Here is a 27,588-nt window from a genome sequence, read left to right on the forward strand (position 1 = left end):
CTGTGAATTACTGACAAACCACTTTGCTTTAAAAATTAATTTATATCTTCAAGGGTCATTTAACATGGTCTTTTAGGCCTTAATACATTTTTTAGATGCCTTTTTTGAAAATAGTTTTTTTTTTATCTAATGAAGCTTTCGAAAAGTAGGGAAACTAATACTTTTCTTGGAATGAGAGATGTGCGGCTCTCTCCCACCCAGCATGTTCAGAACGAATTACTGGAAAGACTTCACAGCGGTAAATGTAAACAGACTTTATGGTGCATTACAGCAGCTCCTGTGATGTCTCTTGTTCTGCATACAGTGTCAAATTAATACTGCTCCTGTGGTGACTGCAATAGGTTTGGATTGGGACGAGTCCTTAAACCGTCGCTTTATGAGTGTCCCCTGTGCTGTCCTCCCCCTTTCCGAGTTCACTGAGGTTAAATATATGTGTCAGTGACATGCCTATTATCAAGTGGGTCTCTAGAAACCTACTTTGTGGCACATTGCTATTTAGGCAGTTTCAGGTAAAGACATCGCATCTGTGAAATTCTTCAACATCACATAAATCTGCGTTGTTTTTTAAAAAGGAAACAAAAATACATACAACCCCCACGGGAGAAGAGGAACATATACGATACTTCAAAGGAATGTATTTAGAAATGTTCCAATATTGAAAATTGTCCACAAAAGATTAATTTCAGTTGACCTACATTTAAAATTGAACACATTGTGATATAAAATATGCAGCAATATGTCCCTGAAATAAATGTAGAGAAACAGATGTTGAGTTCAACAGTATTGATTGTTATGTATCGGTACAAACATTTGTGTGTGTGTGCATGTATGTCTCAGTGTGTAAAAATAATAGGAAAATGTGCTGAAATATATAGAAAATATATTATTCACAAGTATAATCAACAGCAAACATAAAAACAGCAAACCAGAATGTAAAGTATCTGATGATACATTGTCTGCATGTGACATTTTGCATGATGTATTACTGGATATGTATTATTGTATGGTTAATATCAGTATCAATATCAATAACAATATAATGATTGTTTGCAATCAAAGTAGTAGTAGTACTGTACAATGTAGGTTAAAGTATCAGCAATAGTACGTCAAATTAAGTAGGCTGTATTATAAGAGCAGGTATGTTAATTTTCATGATAGTATGTAAGTTACTATAAGTATGTAAGTATTGTATATACAATGGAAATAGCCAAGAATAATAACCCCTTATTAATATGCAAATACAAGCCCAATACCCCATAAGGAAAAGACACAGTGTTTAAGAAGGCAGCTTAAAAGTGTAATAAGGGAACAAGAATGTCATATGGGACCCTGAGCCCAATATGAGGCTGGGTGTCCAATACTAAATTGTCGTGTGGTGCAGCATGGGAAACATGTGGTAAAGTATAGTTTACCAGGGTAAAAATATGGTTAAGTATGGTGTAGCACTGTACAAATGTGGTAAAATCATGGTAAAAATGTAGTAAAAACATGTTGACAAAATATGGTAAACTTGTGTTAAAAACTTGGTAAAGTACAGTATACCATGCTAAAAACATGGTATAATATGTTAAAGTGCAGTGTGGTTTAACATATTTTGCCACGATCATCACCAGAGGGTGAGATACGAACAAGTTATTAGTAGTAGTATTAGTAAAAGTATTAGTATTAATACTATATATATAATTATAATATTAAAACAGGAAATCAAATAATATGTGGTTTTAGGAGAGCAATGGGAAATCACGGTGCTGCACAGCGATGCGAGAGAATCAGCACTACTGACAGAGAGGCACAGTGTGTTTGACTGTTATTTAAGGAAGGACATCCGATCGAACGGCTATAAATGCTTAGTGCTGATTGGCCATCGGACGTATGGTTGACTGCTGATTGGCTATTGACCATTTAGCGACACAATGCACTGTGCGAGGAATGGAATCGCCTCACACGAAGACTTATAATATTAAAGATCTTGCAAGAGAACATGACTAATTATACATATATATATATATATATATATATATACACACTCACCTAAAGGATTATTAGGAACACCATACTAATACTGTGTTTGACCCCCTTTCGCCTTCAGAACTGCCTTAATTCTACGTGGCATTGATTAAATAAGGTGCTGAAAGCATTCTTTAGAAATGTTGGCCCATATTGATAGGATAGCATCTTGCAGTTGATGGAGATTTGTGGGATGCACATCCAGGGCACGAAGCTCCCGTTCCACCACATCCCAAAGATGCTCTATTGGGTTGAGATCTGGTGACTGTGGGGGCCAGTTTAGTGCAGTGAACTCATTGTCATGTTCAAGAAACCAATTTGAAATGATTCGACCTTTGTGACATGGTGCATTATCCTGCTGGAAGTAGCCATCAGAGGATGGGTACATGGTGGTCATAAAGGGATGGACATGGTCAGAAACAATGCTCAGGTAGGCCGTGGCATTTAAACGATGCTAAATTGGCACTAAGGGGCCTAAAGTGTGCCAAGAAAACATCCCCCACACCATTACACCACCACCACCAGCCTGCACAGTGGTAACAAGGCATGATGGATCCATGTTCTCATTCTGTTTATGCCAAATTCTGACTCTACCATCTGAATGTCTCAACAGAAATCGAGACTCATCAGACCAGGCAACATTTTTCCAGTCTTCAACTGTCCAATTTTGGTGAGCTTGTGCAAATTGTAGCCTCTTTTTCCTATTTGTAGTGGAGATGAGTGGTACCCGGTGGGGTCTTCTGCTGTTGTAGCCCATCCGCCTCAAGGTTGTACGTGTTGTGGCTTCACAAATGCTTTGCTGCATACCTCGGTTGTAACGAGTGGTTATTTCAGTCAAAGTTGCTCTTCTATCAGCTTGAATCAGTCGGCCCATTCTCCTCTGACCTCTAGCATCAACAAGGCATTTTCGCCCACAGGACTGCCGCATACTGGATGTTTTTCCCTTTTCACACCATTCTTTGTAAACCCTAGAAATGGTTGTGCGTGAAAATCCCAGTAACTGAGCAGATTGTGAAATACTCAGACCGGCCCGTCTGGCACCAACAACCATGCCACGCTCAAAATTGCTTAAATCACCTTTCTTTCCCATTCAGACATTCAGTTTGGAGTTCAGGAGATTGTCTTGACCAGGACCACACCCCTAAATGCATTGAAGCAACTGCCATGTGATTGGTTGGTTAGATAATTGCATTAATGAGAAATTGAACAGGTGTTCCTAATAATCCTTTAGGTGAGTGTATATATATAGTTATGTTTATCAGACTACACACACAGACATATATATATATATATACCCTGTGATTGTTTCTGCTGTGATGGGGGGGTCAGCAGACCCAGTTTACTTGGCTGCGGTTCTCACAACAGGGGGTGTTTCAAAGCAGACCCCCTGCTTAGAACAGTGCTGTAATTAGGGAAAAACAATACAGAGATAGTTTACTGGATATGGAGCACCTCATTAAAGTAATTAAGGCTGCATGCACTGCTTCTCTTTTTAATAATTAAGCAACTGGATTCAGTGAATAGACAACTCATCTCAGCACTCACATCTAGGCAATTAGGTAAAAATAAAATGTTAAGGTTTGAGCACGGACCCAAGGTAAGACGCACACTACATATTGAAGCAAAGCTAGGAGCAGTGTCTAAATGCTGCTCTCATCATTTTTAAATGCCCTGGTGTGTGTCCGGACCACACAGCAGGCTGAGTCTGACATTCAGCTGGAGGCGAGCTGTACCTGCACCCTCCGTATGGAAAACCTTCATATATTCAATCATAAGATATATACTACAGTACTGCACATACTGTAGATATATGAGTTTTCTATATGGGACACCCCGTGTGCCCACACAATGCCGGGCAATGGAGGGCAGGGAGAGAGACTGCAGGAGCATCTGTTTGTAGATGGTAGGCTTCTTTCCCATTTCGCTGAGTGATTGTTTCTTTTCACAGAACTGCACAAAGTCCTGTATTTGTACACTTCTTACACGGACGGAAGCACAGCTGAATATCTTCCTTGTTGGACAAAGCCGAGACACAGTTTGTGGTGTCAGTGTGTCTACCAGTGAATCTTGACTGAGTGATTTTTATGTCAGTGACTGTATATTACTGTATAATGGTCACCAACAGCAGAACTATAAGTAAACACACTGAGATCCCTCTGTTCTCATATGTGGAGTTAAAAACACTATAGAATTTCCTACCATTTATAACATTGTCAGAATGAAAGACCTCCTGTCAGGGTATGGTTACCTTCACTGTATATACAGTATTAAGGTCTTCACTGCTGTGGCTATGGTACTTTCCACAGCTAATGAACACACAGTGGACAGACTGGGAGAAGCTTCTTTGTGTCTCTGGGTGTTTAGGGGTTTAGAAGCACTGCAACGTATGAAGAAGAAAAAAGGCAGAGAGTGTCTTTGAAAAGCAGTTTCCCAATTTCCTTCCTTGGCTGCGCGTGTGAAAGGCGCTGAATGAGTGTGGAGCACCAGGGAGGGGGGGTGGCGGGCAGCAACATTGCTAGCTTGGCTGAGTCTGTGCTTCTCACCACCTGCAGCGACCCTCAGGCTGGCTGCTCACATCAAAGACAGAATCGATTCTCACAGGAGCTTAGAAATTCAGCCCCAGGCCTGCCGAGGCCTTCACAGCGCTCGCCTGCGGGGCTGAACAGGAGAGCCAGGGGACTCCGCCGAACAGACAGGGGAGGCAGCCGATCACCGAGCGCAGCATGCCACACAAACAGGGCAGCAAATTGAGCACAGAGCACAAGCTGCCAAAGCAACACATTCCGCCAGACAGGCTAGGAGACTTCAGATTGGCCACATACAGGACAACCAACATTGTTTCTAGAAGGAGACACCTTGTCGAAGCAAAGTGATACCAAATGGTAAAGCATGCACAGAGTCTTAACAGAAAGATGGGAAAAAACATTGCAAATCAGAAAAGATTATACAATTTAAAATAGCTGTAAAAGATACATCTGAAATTATAATGATATAATATTTAAAAATTGGTTAATCACACTTGATGTACTTTATGTTCCCAATTTATATATTTATTATATTTAAAGACGACGGGTAAATCAGCTCGGCTACAACGTGTGGAGGGGCATGACAGTGGAGTCTGTGTGCCTTAGTGAGAATGAAGCGAAGGGTTCAACTTCTCCTTACCTGTACACGGCACGCTTGTCGGACTCCAGCTGTGCTTGGGGGTCAAGGGTCACGCTGACGGGGGCCGCCCCTGCTGCAGAGGATGCTGGGATGTGGACCGTCTGGGCCTTGGAGTTTTGTTGAGTTGTGCCCGTCATCTGTAACAGAAAGAGGCTGCGTTTATGGACGCTCAGGAGAGAGGGCTGTGGGAGTGGCTGGAACACATGCCAGGCAGGGACCACGGTCATGTTAACAATCAAGAGAACACAAGAGCCGTGTGTCATCAGTGGGCTGACAATGGGAGAGAAGCAGCGTCTCTCAGTACAGGAAGCTGGAAAACATGACACTGGTTGTGCCTTCATCTACAAGACAATGCTAATGTCTAATGGTGGTTATGATTCCTTATATATCTTTCCTCCTGTTTTTGTATTCAGACAGCAGCGAGGAGACCGCAGAGTGCATTGTGGGACTGGGGAGTCTTCACCAGGACAGTGGCTGGGAGAGGATCAGTATGCTAATAATGCCGTCAGAGAGAGGGATGATACTCCGGCTATTTAATTAATCTTTCTCAGAAGTTGCGCTACGTCTCCCGGACAGAGGGGCTCTGCTGACAGTCTTTACCCATGAGACTGTACCCCACATCGCCTCTCCTCGCCTGCTTTTTCAATTGCTCTCAGCCAGGCTGTGGTTTGTTATCTGATTCTGCTAGCGTTGCCAGAATTCCTTAATCAATCACTACCACACGTTTCTACTGAGGATTAAGGATCTTTTATTGTCAGTTACTGGAGAAAAATGAAAAAGAAGTATATAACAGCCATACATTTTTCAGTTATATATAGTTTTAAAAGGAAGAAAAGCCACCCTACAATTCTGAATCAATTTTATTATTACTTCTTCCGTGTAAACAAGTATGCTTTGTCATGGACTGTATTATAACTTTAAGATTAAATATTGTTATTTCAAACTGGGTACTACAAAAACTACCATGTCAAAACTACCTGGCCAAAGAGGTAATTTGTTTGTGGTAGACTCAGCAGATATATCTCAGTCGAAATAATAATTCTGTTTGTTACACAGACAAGAAAATCACTCATCTTGCTTTTGCACTTTCATGTGGACTTAAACGTGCTGTGCATCCCCAGCTTTTCAATTCTTTATGACTGCAGATCCACTGTGGGATTACTCCGCCTTAGAATTGGTTCAAAGTTTGCTTGTATGGTAATATGGTTGATAAAAAATACAATAAAATAAAGGATTAGTTTCAAGAGGAGACCATTGGATCAGACAACTAAACCCCGGGACACCTGGGCCACCTGCTCTGAAATAAACATATTTGTAAGGTTGGAGCTTTCATTATGGACAAATATCAAAGTACTCCCAATAAAATTCTTCAAAGTTCATTTCAAATTTTTATTTAAATATGAATGAATTTTAATTAAATCTGGTTATTTATAGATTTTTTATAATTCCACAGAGCAGGGCAAACTACTGGGGTAGAGAGGACTTTTAAAAGCGATTAAAGTTTATTAATTATCTTGGTAATTGATGTATTTATGAATGTAATCACTAGCTTTTTGGATTAATAGTTGAGGGATAAAAAAACATGCAAGCAAGCATAAAAATAACAAAACTGCAAATGCAACGGAGTGCAAATATGGTTAAATATAGATTTTTTTCCCCCCTTGCATGTTTGAACAGGATTTATTACTCTCTGATTAGGCACAGACGTTTCCCATAAGGACGAGATATTCACAGAATGCTGTTTCCCATTGGCGCTGGGGTCATCGCTGCTGGTGTTTTATCTGAGATATTGGCTGGTATGCAAGTCAGCCTCACAGTAATGGCCATGTAATGCACAGGAGGGACGGCAGGTTAGGAGGTCAGAGCAGTGCGGAGAGGAGAGCCCACACTCACACAGCAAGACCCAGTGGACAGGTATGTGGGAGTGGTGGGAATGCACGCAAGACAGGGATAAAGTATAACATTAACAACTCGGAGAACAAGGCGAATGCTTTGGGCCCATGTGGTGTCAGGTGCAACTGGTAACAGGTGCAATAGAATAAGAAATAGTAACAACTGAACAAGAAAGGCATGAAGGGCTGGGGAGCTGAGAGACAAGTCTGACATCGCACAAGCAAAACTCTCTGACCAGAGATCAGAGTGTACAGAAAGCGGGCAAGTCTGCTCCCGGTCTGGACGGCAGGCTCAATGCCAGGGGCCAGGCACTGGCAGAGTGTCTGTGGCCCTGAGCATGTTTCTCAATCTGCGGCTCAGCAGCTCCTCCTCTCTCTGGCGATAAGTGTTACGAAACAACCCCCCCCGCCCGCCTTTGCCTCGGGAGGAAGCTTCAAGTCTTAATCCCAGCTCTAAATGGGAACTAAATTAGGTTCTTCACACTTAACTAGCTCTCATCTGCATTCCTTTGTACTCCTGCGGCCGGGGATCGCATGCCTCCCCCTGGCACTAATCCTCTAGGTGGAGAGGCAGTGTGCGCTGTCTGCCTGCGCCCGCCTGCGGCCCAGCCCTCCTGCGCACTCAGAGACAGTCTCCACGACACCACAGCCCTGCTTCCCATCCGCTCCCAAGGCAGAACATACCGCAGGCCACTGTAGACACACAGACTGCACAAGACTAAAGGCTTACTGTAGTGTACAGGAAAGATAAGCAAGGAGAGGTACAGTAAACCAGAAGAACGAAGTACCCATGTGGTATAACCATAGCAACACTAAGAAAACAGTCAAATCACTGTGTCAATTTACCCCATCCTTTCAAAAGAGAGGAGCCCTGACACAGAAGTAACACAACTGCAAAAAAACACTTAGAACCAGCAGCTAAATCTGTACCGTGTTCTAGAGTGCAGTACAGCTAAGTGCCTCAGTGCGCAAGCAGTGAGGGTTCATAAATACATGATTAGGTCCTTGGTTGGATCCAGTCACATACTTGGGTCACTGGGCATCCCCAAGGACCTGGGGCCAGTGTCTTGAGTTCATTCTCCCCTGTCTGTTGCTCTTAAGGTTCACTGGATTGATGCGCTGTTGCTCAAACTAGGCAGCTCAACATGCTTGAGAAAACACACCAATTAGGGTAAAAGTCCCAGAGCCCCAGAGTCACGGCTGCAGGTAGAGCTGGGGCCTCCAGGGGGCGACTGTGGACAGTGTAGCTGCCAGGGGGGCGCGCTCACCTGTTGGCTCTCCTGGTACGATGGTGGAGGGACGCTCTGCGTGGCCATCATTGTCAGTGCTGGTGCTGGTGCTGGGGGCACATGTTGCATCATGGGATAGCTTCACATCGAGAGTCTGTAAACGGTAAAGGAGGGCTCAGGGTGGGGTTCGGTACCAGCAGGGCCCTGACTGACTGACTGACAGGCTGCCCTGCAAATTTATCCCCCAGTATTACACTAACACTACAAAGTACATAGCTAACCCAAGCCTTACTATAGCTACAAAACACCACAACACCAAGCAAGCTGTGAAGCACACAAACCCCATTTAAACAAAGCGGCCGGAATACTATAACACTACTTTCCAACAGCTTTAATGAGGCTGAGATATAATTGACTATATAATTGAGCTTGCACACAGAGTTATTATAATAAAGGATGAATGAAAAACAACTAAATCATTTAAATAATTCTGAAAATGTTTCTTGTTTACCTGTCTCAGGTAAAACAAGTCAATCAATATACCAATGACATTTTGATTTGTGCAGTAATAGTTCTTTATCGGTTCAATGTGAGTTGAAGATCTAAGTGTTAATTCAGTTAACAGGGAAGTCATATGTGAGGTTTAATAAGCATGTCAAAAATGAGGAGGAAAACAAAATCCCTGACCAACTAACCCTTCAGAATAAAAATAATATATACATTATATGTGTACTAAACTTTCCCAGATAAACCTCAGCTTAGACAATTACCAGACCGGCCACAAGGTGTTGCTGTGATTTCAGAATGGATTGAGTGACAGACAGACAGTAAACTGATATTATCATTCGCCCTCCTCCATCCCTCCCGCCTCCTCAGAAACCTAAGACCACGATATAACACATAAAACATGCTCTGAGACGATACTTATCTAGAATTGCAAGTATTATAACAGGTAGACTGTGACACACAATGCAACACATGCATGAGCTTTTGAAAGCGCTTTTAGAGGTCCGGCTTAAAAGGAGGCCAAATAAATGTGGTGGAAGTTGCTATAAAAAAGCATTGGCATTCTAAATACAACCATGTCATTACACACATGTCCAAAACCCGAAACTGCTGTAGTCTGGGAAAGACACAAACGCAGATACGGACACGAAAGACAAAAGCGCACGCAGGAATGAGAAATCTGCACTGTGACAATGGCCGATATAGTGTTTCAGCACAGATACAGAGCCGGCAAATATATCTGCCAGGTATTGTTGTAGATAGATAAAGAAACACAAAGTTTATAAGGCAGACAGATCGATGAGACTGACAGAATTCATTAAATAAGATACATCAGATGAGACAGACTAAAAGCAAACATGGTAGGCAGACAGATGGACAGGCAGACAGCTTTCCCAGTCTAACACCGTAGCCTGGGCGCTATTTGCCACATGATTAGTGACACAAAAAGGGGTGGAAAATCAGGGGCTCATTAAAGTTGTTGTCATTGAGCTAATTGAGACTGGCCCATGAGAAACATTGTCCCTAGGGGGAATGGTGCAGTTAAACCTGCCTTGGAGATAATTGGACAGGAGCTAGTCTCCAGGGAGGCCAGGTGAGGCATTCCTGACACAGAGTCCCGCTCCAGGCTCCCAGGCCCTCGAGGGGCACGGGCCCTTCCAGGAACCCCCCCCAACCCCTCCCACCCCACTGTCACCACTACCAATCCTGCCCCTTCTGCTCTTTCTCTTTCTGTCACTGTCTGTTTTTGTCACAGTCTCTGCTTCTCTTTCTGTCTCCCTGTCTCTCTCTCTCTCTCTCTCCATTTCACTCTCCCTTTATTTCTCTCATTGCGACCTGCAAACACTTCTGTGATAAAAAAAAGAAAAAAAAAAGAAACAGGAGACGAGGCAGCAGACATCAAACTCCTAATTTAACTACCTTACTGCTAACACCGTTATAGGCCCTCGCACTGCAGAGGCGTTTTGACAGCTCACTCCAAAGCCAACATGTATAAATTACAATCAGTGAAGAACTAATTTTCCAGCACTTTTTCCGAGAACTTCCCCTTGACGGACAAGACACATAAAACTTCGGAATGCACGCATTGCTTAAACGTGGCAGTTTGCAGACATGTTCCATCAAGGCTTACCATGCATGTGTGTTCCCATCTATCATACATGTGTTACCAATTCAATTAAGACTCATGGGTGCTGTACAGAGCTGGCATAGAGAGCTGAACAATGCTTACGGACAATCCCGGATGGGGTAATTCCTGGGGAGGCACGATAACCCCTCCTCCAGGGGCGATGTGCTTGATTTGGCCCGTGTTGATATCCAGTGTAATGCTAATGCACGGCCCTGTGTTCCTGGCTATGTGGAGTTGACAGGGAGAGCTGCTCCCTAATCTCGCTGCTCTCTGGGGGGCCGCTTGGCCTTCCTGACCCTAATCCTAAAAACCTTCACCTTTGACCTTTCAGAACAACTCCCACCGACCCCCATCCCAAGACCCGCGCATAGAAGGGCGGCAGCTGAGCACCACCCAGCTTTACCACTGCAGTTCAGGACATCACATTTGTGTTCAATAAAAGTTGTTGTATTTGTATTTGCACTTCAGATTGTTTCACTTTTTTCCTCTTTTCCCCCACTGCCCTACAGAAAATCTAAATTTGTTAATGTATAGGGTGCTTTAAGACTCAGTGTCTGATGAGGCATTAGTTATTGCAGACGCCAGTATGCCAGTACAGGGTGATAATAATAAAACGGAGAGGAGCTCTTTCTCTGAACTCACTTCCAGTTCACAGGCGCTTCAAAGTTGTCACAATCTGGAACAATCTCCCCAGCAATGTGGTTGAAGCTGAAAATTTGGGAACATTTAAAAATAGACTAGATAGGATCCTTGGTTATTAATGGACATTATTAATCGAATGGCCTCCTCTCGTTTGTAAACTTTCTTATGTTCTTATGTTCTAAATACTATTCTGCCTACATAGATCACAACATCTCTGGTAACTGGGCCAGTGCGACCTATGACCTCCCCCCCCTCCCCCCAACACACACACAGCTGGCGAGGGACAGACACTGAGCTCAGGAACTCAGAGCCCTGATGGCATTCCCATTCAGACAGGACCCATTCCCCTGCCTCTGAGCTCATCCTATACCTTGGCAAAAACATGTGGAACAGGTTGGTAGTGTCCAAGAAAAACGAGGGTCTATTTTAGGAGGAAAAAAGTACTCTGTGGTAATTGTATTATCAGCATTAGTAATGACACCTCTGTTCACGTGAAGTTCACATTTAAAAGTCTCTCCGAAAGATCCCTCATGTGTGTAAGTGTGTGTGTGTGCGTGTGTGTGTGAGTGTGTCTAAATGTGAGTGTGAGTGTGTGTGTGAGATTGTGAGTGTGTATGTGTATCTATAGCATTGTATTCACATATCTGATTTAATGTATATATACTGCTGATATTACCAAATGCAGTATGCAGAAGGACAGTTTATTCACAAAAGGAACTGTAAATGGTTCATATCTGGCAGTCCCACATTCGTGTGTTCTTTTCATTATTAGGCATCTTCAGCGTAACCTGACTTCATTTGTAATTGGAAATCTGTTAAGTAAGTGGACTACTTGGTAATTAAATGGAAAATTACATATTAATTAATGAAACTAAAGATAAAGTGCTTCCAATTATTGCACTGTATTTTTTATGAGGCTTCTTAAAGTCTCTCTCCCAGGAGAAATACCGTACCTAACACTGGATAAAAAGTAGAAGAAGAAAGAAAAAAAAAGCCCAGGGAAGTTTGAAAAAACAAACCAAATGAAAAGACACACACACACACATATACACATAACAGCTCACAGTTTCTACAGCGGGGAGTTACAGTATTATAATGAGGACTGTGAGCTTCCTGGTTCCATCCTAGTCCCCCACAGAGAGCAGAAATCTCCCCTGATAAATAATGGGAGAAGACACAGTGTGCTCTCCCCCAGAGCAAACATCCAAAATGCTTTACACAACATGCACTGCAGCTATTTTGCTTGCAGTTATGCTGTTTTTATAGCTTTCCATAATGGCCGGGGATTGTTAATTTATTTATCTATTAGGGGTGGGGGCAAGTGTATCTCACACACTTCGACAGGTGAAACTGACAGGAAGTGGTTGCTGGGACAGGTCAGCCGACTCAGGCGATATAATCTCTCAGTGATGGTAAAATAGCGCTTGACAGCTTTCTACCTTTTCACATTTCGCCATTGAAGCAAACAGGACTTGAATCCATTTCACAAGCACAAATATCTGTAAGATATCCAGTTCAAGCAGCCAGTAAGTAAGGCCACTATGACTCTCCTGCAGCATATCAGGGGCTGCTGAAACCCACAAAGCAATGTATCAATTGAAAACATACTGTACGTCAAGTTGTCATGTGAGGAAAACACATAATCACCTTACAATGTAGAACCCGCGATTAATATTGGAGTAAGCACACTGAGGAGACCTTTATTTTGGTGGCGGAGCAGGCCAGAGTGTGGGGAAGGGAGGTGGGCTGTCAGGGAGAGAGAGAGGCGTGAAGCTCTGCCATTATGTTCCTGGTCGATACAGTTGTCCCCCAGAGTATCGTCCAGAGGTCCTTCCTCTTGAAAGGCTAAACTGGCCGTCAATAACTGCTGATGCGACCTCTGCCCAGCCTCGTTACAGCGTCTGATAACGAGGGATGATTTATACAAGCACCTTGGGGGGGAGGCATATTGATGGAGCAGAGAGGTAGATGCTGGAGTCAATGCCCAAGCTTTCTCTCTCTCTTTCTTTCTTTATTCTTTCTCTCTCTTTATTCTTTTGGTCTTTAATTCTCTCTCTCTCACTCATTCTCCCTCTCCCTCTCTCTGTCCCTCTCTCAAACTCTCGCCCAGACTTTCCTCATCAGCTGGAGAAAACACACTACACTCTTCCAGCTGATTTTCTTTTTCTTTCTTTTTCATTATTTCTTTCTGTGAAAGGAACACAAAACATCTCCCGGGTACCCAAGGAACAGTTTAAAGTTTAGAGTGCCGCTGCCAGAATGGAGCTCCCTGCTGAAATAATTAACTCAATGTTTCTTTTATACCGGCTTCTCTCAGTTTAAACCAATGAGCTTGCAGCTTTTGGAGGGCCTTTATTAACAGGAATCTCATTGCTGTGCCACAAGTTTCGCTCTCAAGGAAGGGTGAGCTGTGAGGAATGCCTAAATGGTCTTCAGGCATGTTAATGTAGATACGTTCATACAGCAGCACAATAAAAAGACTGCTTTCAGAGACTGAGATCAGACTACAGTCTCGTATTTTTCTTAATATGATGACTAAAAAAGTTTTAGCAGGTGGATATTTTATTTATGTGATATATTTATTTATTATTTATTAACAGAAAATGACACAGTAATTGTTATTTTGTGTTAAGAATGTGAATGGTGTAGATATGCACAGATAAGTGATTTTGTTTTAATAAGTGGATAGGTAGATAAATAACTAAATAAAATCATAGATCTGAGCTGAGTGCATAAATGCTTTCGGTTTGAGTGGTTTGCCCTTGCTGGAAGTGTACTGTGCTTTTCAGGCACTAGTGCTCACTGAGCAGAGCGAAGCTGGAAGTCTAGAATACACAGTTAGACTGGACAGTATCTTCTGACTTACTGTGCATTGAAGCTGCAGTTCTACAGAGCAAGGAAAGAGCGGGGATCTTCACACGGCGGGAACGGGGGACCGTCTGGGGAGCGGAAAAACATGCAGTCAGGATACAAGACAGCGGATACCCTGTCCGGCTCTGCTTTGAAGAAACAATCAGACTAATGAAATCACAGCGCTGCGCTTCCCCGTGCTGTCAGAGACACAGAGCCCGGCATCCATATCGGTGACAGGTCCTGAATGGGAGTAACTCAGGCAGATGCTCTCGAGTGTCGACGCTCCTAATCCTGCCTGTTTACAAATCCAAAAGACGTTTAATAAGCCCCAACACTGTGGAGGCTTTTCACAACAGATTTTCCTTTCAAACCAAATCATTCCAGCTCCAGGTTTCCAGAGATGCTACATGGTGCACAGTGGCAAATCGAAAAGTAAAAGCGTGCACATTATGCAATATGACTTGTAGAGATGCCATTTGCATTTCTTTACGTAAGCCGTTTCACACTGCCAAAGCATCCTGTAGGATTCTATATTTATTCTGAGTGGGTTCACTTCATTGTATGTCATGGAGCCGATATGTTTGTCAGCGTGTGAAGTGCAGTGAGGGGTATTTTGCAATGACTCGATCTCACACCTTTTAACCCAGTCAACCTGAAGCTGTTACCTTCCCTCTAGACACAGACGATAAGAGGCACCATCTGCTAGTGCACCTGGTTTATATTTGGTGCCTTCGCTTTATTATGAGAAGCCTCAAAGGTAGAAGGCATACAGTCTGGAAAACAAGTGTGTCGCTACTGCAGACCGGTGGCTTCCAATGAAATCCTTGGCTCTCGAAAGTTATCGCAAAGTATGGCCTTCAAACACAAGAGCACAGATTTCCACAGCCCTATGAACTCCAAAAACACATGCCATGTCTCAACTTTACTGGAACACAGCAAGAAAAACAAAACACAAGATTTTTTTTTTTGTACAAAGAAAAAGCTAAAAATAAAAGAATCCGAGTTCTTTTCCCAGGACAGAGCGGTAATGAAGAGAAGCAGTGAGTGTGCCGTGCTGCGCAGCACAGCAAGGGATGGGCAGCAGCGCAGCTCTGAGGGTGCTAATGAATGGTGAAAGGCAGGGCCGCAGTGAGAGAGAGGCAGAGAGGCTGCGTCCGCACTCACCCACGGGCCGAGCCACCCCGGGGGCTACAGAGGGCAGGGCTGGAGCCGCGTCTCCCCCTCCAGCTCATTAGACTGCAGCTGTGTGGGGAGTCCTAGACACGAGGAAGGGGCCTCCCTGGACCCGGCCCTCCACTCACTCTGCTATGGCAATCCAGGCCTATCACTACAAGAGCTGTGGTGTGGATGTTTGCATTTGTTTGTGTGCTGGATTTGTGCTGGTAGAGTGGAGCATTATCCTTTAAAAAGTGTTCCTTATGTAGATGCGATTGTGAGTGAAAAGTATGCACGCTCTACTTGAAACAGCATTATTTGGCACTTTGTATCCATATATTCAGTATTGTTCATGGAGGTATGTTTGTTTATTGGTGATTTTATTCTTTCTCCAGTTTCCTCAGCACTGTTTCACCTGAAAAACTGTAAAGATTTTACTTGATTCAACCGAGCAGATGACAGAAGGTGTGTACATTTTTGCATGCCACTCCACAGAGCTCAATACACATATTTCTCCTTGCATGGTGGAGGAATAATCTCTGATTTATTGGCAACAAAAACATGTATTTACAATCCAAAGAAATCCATCTAGAAGACATACTTATGGAGTAAATCACTGCCTCGCTGGCTCATGTAATTCATGTTCAACAGTTGTTCTACCCATCTCTTACATATTAAATGTTTTTATTCCACTTTCATTTTCCAGGAACATTCATTGCTCACGGCACAGACAGTGACACAAGCACACATTCAGGACAGATACATGCAAAGCAGCTTTCTTTCTCAACAGCAAAAACACACAAAACAACATGAAATATATCAAGTCCTGAAGCGTGTCACATTACATAAATAAAAAAAGCCAACTGCTTTGAAACAGAACACATGATTGTTATGATACAGAACTGTCTTCCTTGAGAAGCCAAGTTTCACAAAGCTACTGCCTCTCCCTTTCTAGGTCCCACTGGCTCAAAGGATTAATGAAAAAACTGATTGTATTACATTAAACCAAAGAGTTACTTGTTTATGGTTTCTAACAGGACTTCAAAAGATTCCACATCGTACAATATGTTGGATTGTACTCACATTAAAAATAAATAAATATATATATATATATATATACACACACACAGTATAGCGATTTCTATATGAAATAACCTTTCATTTATTTAATGATATATATATATTTAATTGATTTAGTCTTATATATTATATATATATATATATATATAATTAAAGAAAGGAAAGGTTATTTCAGATTCCTGTGGGGTGAAATATGGAAATCAGAAATGCCACAGTAGACTGGTTATTTTCATGCAAATGTTAGAAAATAAGCCTTTCATTAAACACAAATAAATGCTTTTATTGCGCTTGGCCTCATTTCTAAAAGAGAAACACAGGCAAGCAAGTCACAGGAAGAGAGGAAGAGAAGAAACCAAACTGAACTTCGGTTTATATTATCTTTCAGATTTGTGGCATGTAAAACAGAGTTCCATGCATGACTCACTGGACACAGAAAATAAAGTGTATGTTTCTTTCTTTTTTTTTCATAAATACTGTTACTATAGTACATAAAGAACGACACACATTGTCTACATTTTTGCGTGTTTCTGCAACTGGCAAGATATCGATCCTCAGTTCAAATATTTTCTTGATACAAGTTTATTTCATTTTTTAGCCAAAAAGAAAAAATAAGTTCCTTCCTTGCTCTCCAATAATGGTATCAACAATTTAGTGCTGTAATTATGTGCCATACTGTTACAATACTGGGGGGTAGAAATCTTAATAATAAAAGGCAGCGTGCTCTTTTTTGTTGTTGTGGTTGGATTCTTTCCCACTGGGCTACAGAGGCAGTTTATGGGTCTAATCGTGTGTACAAGCCCAGAGCAGTCAAAGCAGTGGGAAGTCTGTGGAATCCTGCCCGGCATGGAGGTGATTTCCAGTCAGAAATCTGGAACGTGTAATGCCCAGCTCGCTGCTCAACCTCACTGTAGCTCAGAGACATGCTGACTGTGTACCAGGGGGACTGAGGTCAAACCCCTGTCCTCTGATCACTCTTAAGTCACCAGATTTTGTCTCCACCCACCCCTCCAGTGAAGTCATCTCTGGCATGAAGAAGCCCAGTGGAAGGCTGGTTTAAGCAGGGAACCGTAAAATGTCTCAATCCCAGCTGACAGCCCTCAGATTCCCACAGTACTTGTTGATTTTATATCAACAAGGAAACTCATACATCGGTGTCAGGTGAAAGTCTGGAGGTGTCCTTTCACCCCAAGTGTAAAGCCAGAACATTAGCTCAAATTTTCACCATGAGTCTTGGCAACATTTCCTGAATGGTTTGAACTGTTTTTTGTTCCTTTTTAAAATACTATTATTCACTGACGTTGAAACACAAAAAATAGTGGTGGAGTGAGGATATTATTAGAAAGGAACCAGCGGAAGACTTCAGAGACCTGCCACCAGAGGAGACATTCATGTGTGTCCTGATCTGCCGGGCCTTCAGACGGGTTATCAAGAAACAAGCCACCCAGATCCAGGGTAATTTTCAGTCCAGACTGCGGGCTAACAATGCTTGCACTCTCTGCTGATAAATATCTGAATATTAAAGTCAGTCATTCTCAGTAAAATTGTAACTCCAGAGCTCCAGAGGGGAAAATAATCCTCTAAAGTTCACCATCAAATCACTCTCCCACTCCCTCTCGTCTCCGCTCGCTCTTTCATTCCCTGGCGATATGTTACGAATATCATCTCCTTATCACCTGTTGTATCTGGATGCTTTTAAATCTGTCCTTTTTTCCCAAAGGAAAGAGAAACCTCTTTCAGTAAAATCTGGAGGATACCCCTTCACTGCCAAATTGCAAACTGAACAATATAGGCTTCGGAGGTTATCAAGCCACGTTTGCATATGCATGCCTCTACATAATGTAGCTGCATTAGCCTCCAAAGTGGCTTCAAGGCAGGCGATGTTATTGTAAACAGCTGCATAAAGCATCTCATGTAACATCATAACCATTTCAGAGCTAACACTGTCCCTCAGTTCTACCAGTGTGACTGGGTCACATGGATGCATGCATTTCTCTTCAATCTGTGGATGCAATGACATGTTCCTGTATTTGCTACAATGTGTTACATCTTTATTCCGTAGAATGCTTATGAAATGTGATTTAAACAATTACATTTCTAATATTACGCATTGCACTGACACTTAGCTTCCAGGCTTCCGATACCTGTTCTAACCTCTCTTATATATTTTACTTGATGTCAGTCTTGCCAGTATCATGGTACTCTCATATTGCTTGCATATGTGCTTCTAACCCATTTTTGCATCTTTTATAAAAGAGATTAATCTGTTTACTAAGTCAGTAACTATGATTGACAAGTAGACTTAAACTAAAATGCCCTGGTTCCTTGATCAAAATGAATTACCTCATTAAATGAAAAACAGAACAAATACAAACTATTACACAAAATGGCATAAACATTGAACAGTCCAATCTGAAGTTGGTGATCCTTTAGGAAAAGACTATATGGTGGTATAAGGAGAAACCTAGCAGGGAATTTACTTCATGGAAAAATATAATCCTACTGCCAGGGCTGTGAAACTCTTTTGTTGCACTTTTCATGCAGACCTTTAACAGAGAATTGTTCAGTGCTGTATGGTATTTGAAAAGGAAAAGTCATTCATCACAGAAGATGTGTCTTTAAAACAAAGGAAGTCAGCAGGGCTCTGAACTGGCACAGGGAGATGGGGGGGGAGGTGTGGTGGCACACAATTACAATCCAATGTGACCTCAGCTGAATGGCAGTTCATACGGACCTGGTGAAATCATCTCAGGGAGCCGAGGAAGGGGTTAACGGAGAAGTAATGTAACAACGCTGAGCGCAGAACCCCGAGACAGGGCGCTGCATGGCTGTGCCCCGCAGGCGTGTGGCAGGAGGATTAATAAAGCAGCAATTTGAATGCAGAGATGCTGTTTTGGTTCATCTTCGCAAACAGCAAAGTGAATATTTGAGGAGCGCAGCGGGGGGTTAATGAGAAGAGGGATTAGCAATTCAGAGACGAGTGTGAAGCCTGATTGTCAGCAGATTCCTTAATGAAGAGCTGGGGTTCCATTTCAGAGATGCATGGAGAGAAAAAGAAAAAAAAGAAAAAGAAAACACTCCTGGAAAACGACAGCCATGTCACGGTCACGTCTCCCAAAGCCAGGCCTCAACACAGCCAAGAGACCACAGCAGAGACGGGCAGCACGCAGAGGTGGCACGTGGCAACGCGATTAGAGAGTTCTGTGTCACAGGCAGTGACCCACAGCCACCACTGAGGGACTGGGGAATTCCCTGACAAGAGGAGGGGTATGGCAGGGCAGTGTGTACCTGCTGAGGAACACAGGGCCAATACAGTCAAGGCCAGGAGTTACAAACACAGGGGAGACAACCTGGCCAAGGAGGAAGGTGATGGATGCTGGTGTTGGGTTAAAGAGAATATCCAGTAAAAAGAAAAAAGGACAGTTTTCTAAAAACAAAATGGCAGTGACTGTACGTCATAGGGACAGGGACTACAGACAGCAGCAGCTGATGCCGTACCGTTACAACCCCTCGCAAACGGGCTTCCACTGCCGCCCCAGCACAGCAGCATTTTCTTAAGGTTGTGTTGGTGCTGAGGGACACGAATGTGAAGTGCTCTGTGGGCCGACTCCACTGCCACCCCTGTAGCACACCACAGCAGTGGTTTCTGAGCTGTGTACAGGGCTTTATGGGGCCCTCCATCTCTCACTCAAGCACTAGGTTTCGTGGGTGTAAGAGCCGCTACCCAGGAAACTTATGACACCACTGACCTGTCAACAGTGTCACTCAGTGCTGGCGTATCGGTGTATTGATGGAAGAGGTAGAGCCGTAGTAAGGCTTTATGTTTTCAGTCAGCTACTTGATTAATCTGCAGATTCAACTATCAGAATATTGCACCTGGATGCGGTTTTCCCGGAACAATCAAACGAGGAAAAGGTGATCGCTCAATGCTACCATGGTGCCAATGTTATGAGGGGGTCAACGAGAAGTACAGGACAGGTACAGAAATGCCACCCAACAAGTGAGGTACAGATTCTGCTCTTTTTAGTGACTTTATTAAACTATTGCATCAGTGGTCACTGCATGCAGCGCACAGCACTGAAAACACTCTGTGAGGAAACCGGCCCTTCTTGTATTTCATTTTTCTACATCATTGCCCGCCCTTGTTTAAAATTCACTAGCCGCTACTGCATTTCATCCAGGCCATTCTCCACGCCCAGTCCAAGTGTGCGATTCAGGGAAGAGTCTGCGATCATTTGAGCATCGTCAAGATCAAAATAGGTATGCATATATACACAGTGCTCAGCAAAGTAAACTAAGAGACGAGCGGAATCAAATATATATACACTGTATGTGTATGTAAACAATAAGAGTCAGACGTCAGGACAACACAAACTCCCCACACATGTAGAATAAGCCAAGAACAGTGCAATAATGCCGGACCATGGGGTACACTCATCCTGCTACACAGATATTAAAATTAGAACAAGTCTTCAGCACCTCTGGTAAGCCTGACAGCTCTGAGCTTTTATATATATATTCCTACTGCAAAAAGAGGGCCTTTTTTTTTTCTTTCTTTCTGCAATGTATTCTTGAAGGGCTTGTCTGGATTTTACAGACAAAGAGGAACATCCAGCGACACAACTGAATGCCCTTCCTCTGCTGCCACATAATGGAAGGAAACTGGCCAGGCGACCAGTTCAGTTTCAGTGCAGGGAGGATCCTGGACGCTGTGTAATAGCTTGGCAGCCACAGTCACACAGACAGAAGTCCTCTCTAACAGGGCTTTGGTGCTCATCTCTGGATACCATTACACACCGTGGCCTCAGTAACCAGAAAGTCACATGAGCAGAAATGGTCAATTGAACTCCTTGATTACCTTTTTTTCTTTGGAAAAGAGTGACGTTTGCTGTCCCAAAGTTCAAAGGGAGAAATTCCCTTAATGTGAGAGAATCAAGGTATGAATTGTTGAACGTTGGGATGAAATTATCTTATTTAAAAAACAAAACCATGTATCCTATGTGTGCCATTAAAGCACAGTGTTAGAGACAGTTATCTCACTTGCACTTGGATTTCTGCCAGATGCCCCCTCTCACACTGGAGTGAATACAGAGCCAAGCTTTCCAGGTAGGGCCATGTACAGGATATTGAGGCTTTTACACCAACAATCAAATACAGACACCCTCTTTAGAAGCACAGAGTGATTCCACTTATATTTTAAATTGGAGATCTGCAGTGGGTTTATTACATTCCATGTTGCTACATATTCTTCGCCCTCCTCCAGCAAACATCCGCCACGTATTCTGAGACATAAGACAAGTCACGTGAGCTTCCACCTGCCGCAGGTTTGATCTCTGTATTGAGGGAGTTTTTCTATTCTTTTTTTATTATTATTATTCTAAACAAAGAAACAGACACACAATATAAACAAACAAATAAATCTGTGTTCCTTGTTTCTTCCAGCGCTGTCAGCCTTCCCCAGCGGGCTTTTTAATTATGATATCACTGGCTGAAACCCCCGTGTGATTTCTTTCAAACAAACAGGTAATTACACAGCTATTATTGTTTGGTACAGAACCCAGGTTGTCAGTGCCGTGAATGGAGGCAGGGAGGCGGGTGGGGGTTGATGGTGATGGGGGAGCCAGGAAAAGCTGTTGATAACACAAAAAAGAAGCAGAAACGGAGCGCCAAAAAAAAAAAGAAAAAAAACCTTCAAGACCCCCGAAATGAAAAGAAAAATAATGAGCTGGCTCTGGTGTTTGCTGTTCTTGGCTCCAGCAGCTGATGTTTGTCTTTGTGTTAAGGCGAGACTCAAGCCGAATGAAATCCTTGGAAACACCAAACAATCCAATATTAAATTTCCTCTGAAATGCCACAGGGAATGAGCGTGCATACGAGAGCGATAGAAGTAGAGATCGAGAGAGAGAGAGAGAGAGAAATTATCACTCCAGCAAAGCTATTAATGGCAGTTTCTCAACAATTTGAATTTGGCCCTCATGCCCCTTAACATTTAATGTCCACCCCCACCGCCCCCCCAACCAATAACACTGGTTTTGCCCTGGACTACGCTAACTAATAAATTGGACAGTTTATTAATTTCACCACTAAGCTCCTCAGACACACTGCTTTTCCAAACACAGCTCCTTTCATGGGCTGCCGAGGTCCCCCCCAACACAGCCCTCCTCCTCCCTGCCGCCAGCGGACATATACTGCGGTACACTGTGGTCAGAGTAGAGTAAAGTGTGGTAAAGCACGGAGAAGTATAGAGAAGCCAGGGAACCAAACCATACCAATGCATGAGTGGCAATGGAAGGGTTAGGTAAGTGGACAGGATAGGGATGGGGGAGAACAAAATCATTGTATTTAGACTATGTGCTGGCACAGCAAGGCAAGTGCTCCTGCCCTCCACCCTGCCACACAGCAGCACAGGGCCACTGTGGCCGGGCCCCATTCTCAGCTCCCAGACAGGCTCCGCTGTGCAGAGGGGAGTCCGGAGGCGCTGCAGTAACCTAGTCCCTGGCCGTCCGGCGCTTTCACCCCATCTGTGTGCTGCCAGCTGTGCATCTGGACTGTATTAAACTGAGGAGACATCGGATCCCCCCCGAGCGACCGGCTGAATGGGTGGGCTGGCTGAAGCCCTTTTCAACAGCAGCCCTGGCCTAGGTGATTGATAGGGGCTCTCCTGCTGGAGTCCCCACACACTTAACACTCAGACTCTACACAATGGGCGAGTGCACCCCCAATAATGCACGACACACCAGCAGCATGTCTGAAAAGAAATACACAAACACACAAGCAGCATATATATGCACATTTTTTGTTTCATCCAGATATATAGGTTACAGAGTGATTTCCCGAAGCCTCTGAAATTCTAAAGAGTTCAGATCAAATATCCACTTTCTTAAAAATGAATGCTGTGATCCTGTTACGTGAATCAGGTTTTAAGAATCACTTTGCCACCGGCATCTTCTCCTGCCCTTTATCATGCTGATACTCAAGGCATTATTAATCTGTTGGCTCTTACTTCAGTATGTATTCCCGCCTGGCCTTAGCTGACAAACAGTGTAAAAGCATCACTTGAATGTAGTAAAAAAAAAAAATTAAAAATCCGTTTACAGATATAGGAAACACAGAATGTTTTTTCCTTATTTTGAGGCAGTTCACAATCTACAGCTGTCTGTGAGAAAAAAACAGGTTGTCCCTATATCAGCACTGAGCAATACATACTATGGATGCTGTACCTGAGCTGTCTGAAATATTTCTCCTTTAAAAAAACACTCCTAACTTCACTGTAGGAAAATAATCCTGTAGCACTAAAATTTAATTAAAAACAGCCAAGAGTCAAGAAAAGCTCTTCATAAAAATAAAGAGGATAAAAAAAAAGAAATTAAAAAAATATATAGTTGATGTAAACTAAATCAGAAAATCTACCAGTATTTGTACAAGTGTTCACTACTTCTTCAAATCTCTCTCCATGGCATATTTGCCGCTGTGTTCAAGTTTGGTGAAACACATAATGAAGTTCACGCAGATAAACAGGCAAGAGAGAGCTGAACTTCACTTCAGATAAGAGAAGTCAAGAGGTTTGCAAACCCTAAGTCAGCTCTATAGGGTATTACATGAATGGTATATCAAAGGACGATGGTCTGTTTGGATCGAAACACATTCATGTCTATTGTGTGTTTTCTTCACGTCTTTTAAACTTTTAATAAGAATGAAACCCATTTTGAGTGCGGACCTCTCTATGTGTAAAAGTAAAGTTTATAAAAAATACTAAAATATGACAGAAAAGTACACAAAATCAGACAAATAGTAGCAAATCCCTCTACACGTGGTGGACAGTTTGAAAACCATGCGTGTTGTGATGTGTAAGACTGACAGCAATCGTAAGGGTTAGACGTTCTCCTGTGAATCCTTTCAGCTCTAAGCATAGAAGGCTGTTAAGTAATGGGAGGGGACGTCACTGATATAATGCAGTACTTTGCAGTACTTTGGACAAGTGTATTATGCTGGAAATTAACAGCTCTGGGAAGCGTTTTGAGGAGTGTTTCATAAAAACAGACACTGGGACAGTTTTGGAGTGCACCTGGCGCTGCTGGCAAAGGGTCTCATCTTCCAAGGACGCAGCCTTGGCATACGACCATTTTCTTGTCTAACGAGCTGATTGCAGTTGCTTGTTTCATGCTATGAAGCCTAGCCCACGGCAAAAAGACCCAGGGAATAGGAATGGTGAAAGGAAAAGAAGAGAGAAGACTGCAATGGAAGCAGCCTGACTTCAATCAACAAGCTCTCAGTGCACACAGACCATGTTTGCTATGGTTTCTGCTACAAACCTGATATGTCTTCTGCTAACACGGACTGCTACACTATTGTGGTTCAGCTATAAAACACTGTGCCTGGGTCACAATTCTCACATCTGGGGTTACTACATTTGCACAGGATTTTTCATTCAAGGTCATGAGGCGATTTTGGGGTTTCCCTCATCTATCACTGTCCTGTCCTGGGATCCCTTTTCCTCCTTGTATAGACCAGCAACTGTGAAGAACACTGGGGTATCCTGCTGTATGGCTATCCTTGCTTCTCTCACCCTGCTGGCTCAAGCTTGGCCATACAAGCTCTGGCCCACACCCTGACAACTGTGCAGCCATCTGCTCCTGCCTCACAGGGCTCTCGCAGTGCTATAACCACTCTGGGACACTGGGGTGAGGGGAGGAATGTGAGAACCATGCTCAGTCCAGCAGCATCGCAGGCCACAGGACAGCACCGCTCCAGCGCAACACGTATGTAGGTGGGTGTTATGATCAGAGTTCAGGTGTGTGTGTGTGTGTGTGTGTGTGTTTGTGTAACGTGTTGAGCATTGTGTACACGTGTGTGTGTGTGTGTGTGTGTGCGTGCACGTGTGTAAGACAGAGTCTGTGTGTCTGCCGATGTCTACTGGGGATGATCAATCACAGTAATGCTTGTGCTCGGTTCAAGTCTCCAGAGTGGAAACACAGCTAGACGGGCTGAAGAAGGCAGTGTTTTGAAACCGTTCAACAAGTAGGTCCTTTGTGGATAGCTTACTCTACTCTGCAGTTCATCTACTGCTGTGGAAAAACAAATCTGCCATTTAATATGCAGGTTAAGAGGGATCATTGTAATGAAAGCGAATGACATCTCCCAAAGCAGTAAACATTTTGCCGAACTGAATGAGCCTGCTAGAAACGGAACAAGGACACTTCAGATCACAGGATAGGTTTCTACTTTGGTATTATTGATTTTTTTTAGCAAGCTGTGCACGTTGCTGTCACACCCTGATATTACATCTTGAAATGCCAATTCATTTATTTAACTTGTTTTTTTTTGTTTGGTCATTTTTTTATACAGCCTGGTAGGAACAATAACACTTCCGGCAATAGTATTAGGAACATTCTGAACACACGTCTTTCTTTCAATTGTTAGAAATTATTTATCAAGCCAAAAACAGGCAGGAATGGTTCAATTCAGCTATTGTGGCTGCCTTCCCCCTGAGAATAGGAGTTCCAGCAGGTTGTGGGATCACTGTTATTTCTCTATTAATAAATCAACTTCCAGGAACATGCTAGAAAAGCACAGCTTTATGCATACATGAAATTTCACTTTAGTCCAGACCAATTTCTGTTCATGAGATAAACTCTTAACTAACAAGCAGTTTTTAATTACATGACAAACTGATTTGTACAAACAAAAAACAACAACAAAACATTTTTTTTTTAATGGATGAACAGCTGAGCTTATTTTCTGGCAAAACTGAAACAACAACACTTGAAAGAGACAAGCAAGTGTCCAGGTTTCTGGGTCAACTCTTATTGATTGGCAGCACACACCGTAACTGTAATTATAAGTCTCCATCACAAGGAACTAGTTATTTACTGGAACACATTTCATTATGATTCAGACACCGGGAGAAAGCTGGTCTTCCTGCCTTACAATATGGGGATACAGCCTATTTAATAGCCAGCAGGGCCAACCTTAAGAAATGCTCTCTGCTTTCCAATAAACTCCAGAGATCTGTATTAAACCCGTCACTGCTTTCCCCATGCAGACAGCCACCCAGTGCCTCAGATTGTGCTCAGCGGAGTATCACTGGCCTGCACTGACATAAAGAATCTGTAAAAGGCCACTATCCCCAGTCTTGTGAAAGGGACAATGAACGCACCTGCAGTGGGATCTCAGTGGAACACTGAACGCAGTGATTCCGGACACCCTGTGATCAAAGAATGCCTCACGTGTCATTGTCTCGTTTCCACATTACTCTTGAACAGACGTGTGATTAAAGAGCAAGTACTAAAAAGACACCAAAACCCCTACTGACAATGGAAGCTGTATGGTGGATCTCCCCTCGGCCACCCAAGCGCATGTCACAGCAGTTTGCCACGTTCAGGGCAGAAGTAAAATAATGAGACCCATTATTACTTAACTCCCTGTTAAGTTCCTGAGACACGGATTTGAAATCAGGCGCGTCATGGGCCACTGAACTGCTGTGCTGAGTGTCACTCCTTTACTGTTGGCTCTGACAAAGCTGGCACAGTGTGATCTTGATGGAGAAGGTGGAGTGTGGTGTGTGTTGATGCTCCAGGTGACAGTGGTCTATTCGCTCAGTCCCGTAAAGGTGGCAGAACGGAGACATCCGTGTAAAGAAATGGACATTTGTCTCCGTTCTACCACCTCTATGTTAACCCTATGCTTCAGGGACAGGGAAGATGATATACCTGTTTACTAAGTAACACCAAACATTGTTTTTCCCCTATTCTACATGTTAATTTTGTTTGGTACGTTCATCTAAACTTACCATTTGATTTGATTTATTTTTATGTTGGGTGGGGGGATTTGCTGCATTTTCTATATTTATCCACTGAACTTCTCTGGGAGGTTACAGTTAAACAGGAGGTTAATCCATATTCTTCGCTTTAGGGGGAAGAAAAGAAAAAAGAAAAGAAAGAGACACAGACGAAGATGAAGCAAAGAAGGAAAATCAGGTGACATTTAAGGAGAGAATGGCATCCAAAACCCACTCCAATTATCTCTGCCTTGCCTTGCCGGCGAGACTGACTTAATTAAACTGACTTGAGAGGGAGAAGGGAGAGCGGAAATGGGAGCGACTGAGGGGGCAGACAAGTGTGTATCAGCAGAGAGCACAAAGCTGAACGGCAGCGTTCTGGGCCACTTTCACTCTTTTCAATCCAGCTTCAAAAGAGTAAAGAAATAATAATAATACTAAAAAAAAAAAAAAAAAAAAAAACCTCAGCGTTTAGAGCTACACGATTGTGCTCTATTCAAATGATTTGAATGTTTTCATCGTTAGGCACCCTCTCATCGAGAAATAAAAAGAGAATAAAATGATTTTGCTCCCTGCCAAATCCCCAATAATCCTCTTGTGCCTTCCTGAATCTGCTTCTAACGGTGACCTTTTCACAGGAATCCTGTTTCCATAGAA

General features: G+C 43.1%; 1 protein-coding gene across 1 annotated transcript in view; it reads right to left on the reverse strand.

Moving 5' to 3' along the window:
* Nucleotides 1–27,588, reverse strand: part of pknox2 (pbx/knotted 1 homeobox 2) — a gene marked incomplete at its 3' end in the record, with an annotated part of 97,749 nt that overhangs the window by 31,384 nt on the left and 38,777 nt on the right. The window contains exons 3-5 of the mRNA XM_066714104.1: nucleotides 13,936–14,008; nucleotides 8,333–8,447; nucleotides 5,173–5,309 (exon numbers count right to left, since the gene is read on the reverse strand). Of these exons, the coding sequence (XP_066570201.1) occupies nucleotides 5,173–5,309; nucleotides 8,333–8,425 (230 nt within the window). The remainder of the gene's footprint in view (nucleotides 1–5,172; nucleotides 5,310–8,332; nucleotides 8,448–13,935; nucleotides 14,009–27,588) is intronic.

This window comes from Amia ocellicauda, chromosome 1 (assembly GCF_036373705.1).
Source record: "Amia ocellicauda isolate fAmiCal2 chromosome 1, fAmiCal2.hap1, whole genome shotgun sequence".
In the NCBI taxonomy this organism is placed as follows: domain Eukaryota; kingdom Metazoa; phylum Chordata; class Actinopteri; order Amiiformes; family Amiidae; genus Amia; species Amia ocellicauda.